Source organism: Sinocyclocheilus rhinocerous, unplaced genomic scaffold (assembly GCF_001515625.1).
Source record: "Sinocyclocheilus rhinocerous isolate Xijiao unplaced genomic scaffold, SAMN03320098_v1.1 scaffold63, whole genome shotgun sequence".
Lineage (NCBI taxonomy): Eukaryota > Metazoa > Chordata > Actinopteri > Cypriniformes > Cyprinidae > Sinocyclocheilus > Sinocyclocheilus rhinocerous.
This window is the reverse complement of record NW_015659563.1, coordinates 232,545-241,208: the sequence shown is the minus strand read 5'-3', so window position 1 is coordinate 241,208 and position 8,664 is coordinate 232,545. Positions and strand designations below refer to the sequence as shown.

General features: G+C 34.3%; 1 protein-coding gene across 1 annotated transcript in view; it reads right to left on the bottom strand.

Annotated features, from left to right (window-relative positions):
• The window catches only part of tdrd12 (tudor domain containing 12), a 31,357-nt gene extending 24,836 nt beyond the window's left edge, over nt 1-6,521 (bottom strand). The window contains exons 1-4 of the mRNA XM_016532675.1: nt 6,492-6,521; nt 5,893-5,939; nt 4,767-4,931; nt 4,215-4,351 (exon numbers count right to left, since the gene is read on the bottom strand). Of these exons, the coding sequence (XP_016388161.1) occupies nt 4,215-4,351; nt 4,767-4,931; nt 5,893-5,916 (326 nt within the window). The 5' untranslated portion in view covers nt 5,917-5,939; nt 6,492-6,521. The remainder of the gene's footprint in view (nt 1-4,214; nt 4,352-4,766; nt 4,932-5,892; nt 5,940-6,491) is intronic.
• Nucleotides 6,522-8,664: the final 2,143 nt, after the last annotated feature.

The following is an 8,664-nucleotide window of genomic DNA, read 5'->3' as shown; positions in this document are numbered from 1 at the left end:
CATAACATAGTTGAGAATCATCTTTGTACAAAGTTTGGTTAAAAATAGCCCGAAACCTAAAAACTGATTAGTGAATGAAAAAAAATAAAAATAAAACATTGTTTTTGCCTATACATGCCTTTTCATGTCTTTTTTTTAAATTTTTTTTTTTATATAACCTATATACATTTTCCTTAAATCATCCTGGCGAACCATTTTTTATGTCTCGCGACCCACCCAGGGTTCGTACAGAAACTGCAAAATGAAATTCCAGGACTCTCAAGGACTTTAAGCACTACTTTTTTTGTTTTCAAGGACAAAAATCAGAGATCACAATATCGTTATTATCTTTCAAATTCTAATAAATAAACTCATAAAACAAAATGGTACAAATAAAGTGTAGCACATGCAAAGCATGCAATGGCTGTGGCAACTTGAAAGAATACTATGGCAAAGTTATCGCTTTCCTTATTCAAAGTGATTTTTTTATGAATATATGATTGACCTGAAGAGTAAAAGCTTCATCATACACTTGGAAAGTTATGAGCTATATCACACTCGTAGACACTAGGGGTGTGATAATACACTTAGCTCACGAGATGAGACAAAATACAGATACTTGGTTTACTAGAACGAGACAGTATTTTAATACTATTTTTAAGAAATGTTCAATGACAAAATATGTGTCTTTTAATAACAAAAAGCATAACAATAAAGTTGTATTTTGAAACATTTAGCTAATCTAGAGCCATAACTAATGATAATCTTGGTAATCAAGTAATACTGATTATTTTGACAATTGAGTAATCTGATATTTTTTAGTAATAAAAATAGACCTAAGTGAAAAACAGGCTTTATATTGACTACATGTATGTATATTAAACTAATGATGAGACAATAATAATTGGTTCAAATAAAGTACCAAAACCAAGTAAACACATGGCTTTATTGAACAACACTTTTAAAAAACAATGTAACATGCTTATACCTAATATTATATATTATAACAAATACCTGAAGAGGGCGCCAACGGCCTGGTGATGTTTCATTTTACTGCGTGATTCAACAACGTTTAAATCCATGTAACTTTAATATTTGGCCACATACAAACTCCGTTTGAACTGTTATTTTGAAATCGCGATGTACAACAAATCACATAATAGAAATATGTTGATGTATTCTCCTGTGTTTGCATAGTTTTATAAATGATTTACGTTATAAATTTAGTGAGATAACGCACACTGTTTTCCCAGATGAACGTTAAGCAGCCCAAACTCACAGCATATGCAGAGGAAGAGTTTGTGGACCGAGCGGCTGAGATGGAGATGCTCCACGCTTGTAAATGATACAGTGCAACACAAAGCGCGTCAGACTTTATACGCATTCCCAAATGAAACCTAAACAAACAGCACATGTAATAAAAGACCGAACAATATAATGCAAGCACTATCAGAGGTTTTACCACAAAATCAACTTTTTACTGATATTGCGAGACCGCTTTTCACCTCCAGGAGTAATATCGCAAATTCTCGTGCGCTGCTAAAAGATATATCAGACGCACTGCATGGTTAATTTTGCGAGAAAATATTATTTTTAATCATAAACTAAAATTAATACTAATTTCATATATACAGCCTTTTAAACATTCAAGTACTTTTCAAGTACCTTTTCATTATTATGGCAGTTTTTAAGGGTTTTCCAGGACTTAAATTTGAAAAAGTCAAATTCAAGTACTTCAAGCACTTTAAGCACCTTGTACGAACCCTGCCCACCCGAGGGTGTTTTTATATCAACCATTTAAATAAATATATCACAAAAATTCTTCAAAAAAACAGTATAACTACATAATTAGAAAGTGGACACTTCATTTTTTAATTTAGTGCATACAACTTAAAATGTGTTTCTGGGTTAAAGCGCCTCAAAATGACGGAGCACGTCATAATCATACAATTAGTACGATTTTTATAAAAATGTTGGGTTCAAAATGTAGTCTAATAAGCATTTTAATGTAATAACTTATTTTACATAAAACTATTTTACACTTTGTGCTCAAATTTATTATATTGAAAGATAATTATTATATTGTAAACACCGATTTACATTATATGCTGATATTACTTTATGAACTGTGATTACATTATAAGTTGCCACAGTGTTTTCAAAATGTAATAAATTTATCATACAATAACCTATTACATTGTGAAAATTTTTATTATGAGCCCAAGATTTTTTTACGTTTTGAGATTACATTATGCTTTTTTTATTACTAGGGGTGCACCGATCCGATACTTAGTATCGGTATCGGCTCCGATACTGCCATTTTCTGCCTGATCGGGTATCGGTCAAGATGAGACTGATCCAAATCCGATATTCTGCATATACTATTCTGTGTTATTGTTAAGCCCCACGAAAGGCACAAAAACATTACAAAGCACCATAAAGTTTTCGTGCACTATAATCCAAGTGTTCTGAAGCCCTTCCATAGTTTAATGTGAGGTACAGATTAATACTTAAGTCGTTAAATTCAAGTTCTCAAACTCTTCTCTCCGCTGCGGCTGACAGACGTCAGTCATCCTCCATTCAGCATTCAAACTGCGCGTCGCGTTCGGTTATGGCAGTCAAGACGATAAAACTCTCCAAGATGATACAATGTTCCTATTATTATACTTGATCTGTAGATAAAGATGTGATGTATAGAAAAAAAAAAGTGGTTTTGCATAAAAGGACTTTAGAAACAGCACTAAACTCCGGCAAGATAAAGCATGTTACTTTCTACCGGGTGTCTGTTAGAGATCACAACACTGGAGTAGAGAGCACTATGAACTGGTCTTCATGCGCACAGTAACTGAAATTTAAAAAATGTTAAAAGAAAAGGCTCAAACTATTACACAGATATAATACACTACGCATCAAAATCCTCTTCCCTTTGTGCTTTGAACTTTTCTGTGTAGAGCGCTGCTTGCTGTGACTCAGTGTTGCTTCAAGCGTGTTGCCGCTCCATATAGAAGCCTTTCATGTTATAATACTTTAGCGCAATGAAAGATTATTAATAGCCTTTCTTGTTGTCTTATCTCTCATATGTTGCTACCTCATTACTGTGCTATACATTTAAAAGAAATGTCTTTTAATTTTATAGTACTGTCGTGGCCAAAAGTTGACAGTGATATAAATTTTGTGTTTTGCAAAAGTTTGCTGCTTCAGTATTTGTAGATTAATTTTCCACATGTGTCTATGGTATACTGAAAAACAATGATAAGCATATCATAAGTTTTAAAGGCTTTTATTGGCAAAAAATATATAATGAGTCAATATTTACAGTGTTGACCCTTGTTCTTCATAACCTCTGCTATTTGTTCTGGCATGCTGGATATTAGCTTCTGGGCCAAATCCTGACTGATGGCGATCCATTCTTGCCTTATTAGTTCTCGGAGTTGATCACAATTTGTGGGCTTCTGCTTGTCCACTCGCCTTCTGAGGACTGACCACAGGTTCTCTATGGGATTGAGATCCGGGGTGTTGCCTGGCCACGGATCCAAAATGTGTTTTTTTGTGAAAAGTTCATTTTTTTTTACCAATGAAGCTTTTAGCAATTATTTAAAATGCATCTGATCACTCTACACGATAATCTAGAAACAATGTGAATGAACACCACAACAGCTTAAGCAGCAAACTTTGCAAAACACAAAATTTAGGTCACTGCCAAAACTTTTGGCCATGACTGTATATTAATTAATATATAAACATATTACTTGTTTTTCATGAATGTATTTTACAACAATACAAAGATTTAGCCCTACACTTATTCACTTTTATTTGTTCCCCACAAAATAATATTATTTTTTCACTAAATGTTTAGATTTTATAAAATTATTGTGCACTCATGATTTTTCTAGAGTAACTTTTGCTGCCGAATTATCCACTAACCTAGTTTATAGTAGTATTTTTGTCACAGATTATGATTATATATTTAGTCATTTGTTGTTTTTCTTTACAATGAAGTTGTCTATATATGGTAGGTTGTGTTTTACACACCAAAGAGTGATGATCAGGTCAACATTGAGGTATAGAAATTCTACAGTGATTTAAAAAAATAAATAAAAAATGCGCTGGTATCGGATTAGTATCGGCCGATACTGGATCGGTTCTGAAAAAGTGGTATCGAGCCAGCCCTAGTTATTACATTATGAGTTCTACAGCTGTGCTTTATCAGATATAAACAGCAAAACGTCTCATACTCATCTGCTCTGACGATGATTCGATCTCCGTGGTCCACTAACAAGCACCAAGCCTGAGTGTCCACCATCCCCTGAAAGACCGACTCGACTGCAGCTCGACACCAACTCTTCAGAGCCAGACTGAACACCACACACACCTGAGGAGAGGAGACAGGAAAGCTTACAGGGCCAGTCACCTGAGAGCAGACAGGCATTATTCAAAGCCATTAAATCACACAGTGTCAACATACTCTCTCAAAACATACTCTTATTTTACCCCCTTTAAATGAACACCAACATTTTAGTTGAATATTTATATAAATGCACATTTGTGACATAAACGGTCACCTTTTTTAAGGTTTGTTTTTTAATCAACTGTTTTCCATTACATCATTTTAAGTCAGTAAGCTCATTTTAAGTCATAGTAAGTTCCTTTAGTTGTGCCCCAACTACAGTGGCACGTAACACCACAGGACAAATCAAACTCTTATAAGTATTTCATGTCAAATACCCAAAAATTAAACAAACAAAGGTATTATTATTAATGCATATCTATATTCTGAAATGGCATACCAGCCCCTCCTTCAGTTCAGCAGGCTTTAGTTTTTGAACGTCCAGGTCGACCTCGTGGTAGAAGAGGTTCATTTTCACTCCCAGGTTCTCATATTCCTCTGGACTGTACGGCTGAATGCCTGGTCCTTTCAGAACTCGAGCCCACAGACATCCTGGATCTTCAATCTGACACAAGACAGAGAGTGTGCGTGTTATATACCAACTGATCACTGGAGAAGACTGAATATTTATTACATATTTGCTATAAAAGCTCTTCTGTCAGCTTTTTGTGTTTTAATTACCATATACTGTATACACCAAAAATAAAATAAAATAATAAAAATAAAAAAAAGATACTAAGGACGATAGCTTTCTTTTTCAATATGTCTATGAAGGCAAAAACAGCAATAATGCTCAATGGTGTCTCTGGTGACATTATGACATTTCGAAAGTGGAGACTGGGCACTGCATGTGCTGAACTTTTGTTCAGAATTCATGTAATGGACATGTAAATGAATATATAAAAAAAATTGCAAAGACAGTTTTTTTTTTGGGGATAAATAATTAAATTATTAGAAATAAGCCAATACTGTGCTGCCTACTGTAAAACACGACTTGGACTTCAGTGCAAATACATAAATATAAAAAAATCTCGTCAAAAATTGTTTTGAAAATATCACCCAGCCTTTTTTTTTTTGTAAACAATTATCAGTGTTACATATTTGACATCCCAGCAAGAGCCTTACTATTAGGGTTATTATAATTAACTAAAAGTATAAAAACACTTATTTTATATTTAAAACTTAATTTACTTGTTTATAAAACAATTTACCTGGGAAAAAAAAAAACTTTAACTGTTAGTTGCCCAAGGCAGCATTTCTCATTTTCATCTGCTTTAACTTGATGTACTACAATACATAAAACTCAAATAAAAATGAATAAAAACCATATAGACATTAAATAATAATAATAATAATAATAATAATTACAAATGACAAAAACCAAAACATTTTAAAAACTAGTTACAAATTCAAACTAAAATATTTTAAAAACCAATTCAAAATAATTAATAATAGTATCTTAACAATACTAAAATAATACTGGTTGCTTCATAAATGATAGAAACAGCCGTCATGTAGTGCTCTACCTTGATTATTTGTATTTCTAACATCTCTCCAATTTCCACGGCAAAGCCTGCAAACGAGTGAATAAGAATAAGATAACATGCATAATAAAGCTCATACTTCATAAGACATCAACATGATGGCAAATGTGTATAGCTGGTGTACAGTGCTGTGAAATAGTATGTACATCTCATGAAAAGTTTTATTGGGATGCTCTGAGCGACAGAAAAAAAAAAAAATCACGTCACAGAGAGCAATTTCTCCTAGTTGATGTAAAAAGACTGATGGACAAATTATGAGACAACCCTACAAGAGATTCCTCAATTAAAGACACTTAAAGGGGTCATATGATGCGATTTCAAGTTTTCCTTTCTCTTTGGAGTGTTACAAGCTGATTGTGCATAGATAAGAACCCTGAAGTTGCAAAGACTAAAGTCTCAAAACCAAAGAGATATTCTTTATCAAAGTTAAGACTCTGCCACGCCCCCCTAAAACGCCAAATACACAAAATAATGATCTTTAAAAAAAGCATCATATGACCCCTTTAAATAAACTTTTTTGTTGTTGTGGTTTTAAATGCCAGTCAAATGTCTATTATTTGTAGAAATATATGGCATCACACCTATCAAAATGGTCCAAATGAAGTTTTGAAGGATTGTTTTAGAGGACAACACTCTTCACGGGCTGCAGTGACTTTTCCACAGCACTTATTCAGGCGCTCACAGCGTGTTTGCTGTCAAAGTCCGGTTCAACCAACGGCGCGAGTTTAGGACGGGACAATCTGCTGAACGAGGCAAATTAGGAGTAACGTTACCTGTTGGAAAAATAGTCGATAGTTAAAGTCAATCCACACTAACATACGGTTTACCGTTGCGATTTAAAAATGTCCTAAGCCTCCGTTTATTACTAGTAACATAATGAACTAGCAAGAACTAGCAACAATGACAATTTGTGTCGATCCTGAGAAGATAACTGATGGAGCAAGGAGGAGGCAGCACGATCGTTTTTATACAACAGTTAATAGCAAATAAACAACGAGTAACTTACATTTTAGACAAAATATTGCCAGTTACTTTGTCTGCTTTCCAAACAAATACACAGAAGAACCGCCGCGACACCGAGCAGCACCTGAATTCGTTCCTGAATCTTCAATGATTCTTCGTTTTTGAACAAAACGGTTCAACGAGTGATTCAATGACTCGTTCGGCGGTTTGAACGAATCGGTTGAATTGACTGCCACAAAGACGGTCATCTGTTGCCTACCGGCGTAACGATGTGACCAGCAGAAAGAGTCACCGACCGGTGAAACGTCCAAGTGCTGTTCGACCAATCAGATGACTGTTTTTAATAATTAATAAAAACATTTTCTTTTAACATATATAACTGCAGGAGGACCACGCTGACCAAATCAACAGCACATTCGCAATAGTTAACGGAAGATACTACAGGACAGGGGAGACTTTTAAAGTTATATAAAATCGTAAAATAATTGTTTATACATTTATATTGGATGTATTGTGGAAGTTTGTGAGTTTAAACAAACGTTTTTGCACAAAGTTGGCGTTGCAGGCAACTAGAAACCTTATTTTTGTCTGCCGAGTGGCTCTTCTTAACGACATGAAAGTTTATTAATCGTTAAATGCGTTCATTAATAACGTTAATAGCGTTAGTGTGGTGTGAAATACATGATCATTTAGGCATAAAAAACGAAAAAAAGATTCTTACCTCTCATCAAAAAATCAGTGACGCCATCAATCAGTCCAACGGAGGTTCACGTGCAGCAAAGAACGTATACTGACGAGAAGCCATTGCAGCAGCAGCCCTACGCGTCCGCCATTTTGGGGTGAAAGCGACTCGGCACTCCACTAGATTCTAGCTGTCGCTATGGCAAATAGGATATGTTTATATCTATATCGGTTTGTTTTAATGCCTTCTTGGCCATTTGATCAGCTTCCTCATTTCCCTCTATCCCAACATGTGCCGGTACCCATAAAAATGAAGTACTTAATCTATATTGGTGAATTTTTTGTAAATATTTTAATTTCCTGACTATAATTTTGATCCATGTATATTTGTGCAATCTCATTCTTGGAAACATAACCCTTTTTATTATTAATTTCTTCCCAAATCTGAAGGTCTACTATAGGCATTTGAAATAACCACGGAGGTATTATGGGAATTTCCACTGTAGGACTTGCATCTATTCTTGTAAATCCAATATCCCCAGCCTCTTTTTTTACAGTCCATCCAAAACATGTATTATTTGAGGATATTCTGTGTCAGCTGCGTCACGCCGGAGCTGTTCTTCTTCTTCTTCTTCTTCTTCTTCTTCTTCTTGTAGTGTTTATTGGCGGTGGGCAAGCCAACTTTTGGTGCATTACCGCCACCAACTGAACTGGTGTGTGGAGTGACAATGAGAAGGCTTTATAAAAAAAATTAAATTACATACAATTATTCCTTATATTCCCATGAAGATTCCCGTGTCTATTAGGTAACTTATTATCATTCTTCTGAATTTTCTATTACCTAATATTAGTTCTAATGTCATATTATTTGCACCTTTTTTTACGGTAAAATTCTGGCAACCACAGCTGCCGGTTTTTTACCGTAAATTTTACGGATTTTTTTTTACAGTGTGGGTATCCATTAAAAAAAAATATTAAAAAAAATAACAATGAACCACAAACTAAAATCCATATTAATTTTGTTTAGAAAAGTTCAGTTTAATATTGGTGAATTTATCATTGTACTATTTTATTGTATAGCCCTTTTTTCCCATTAATGCGCCATAAGCA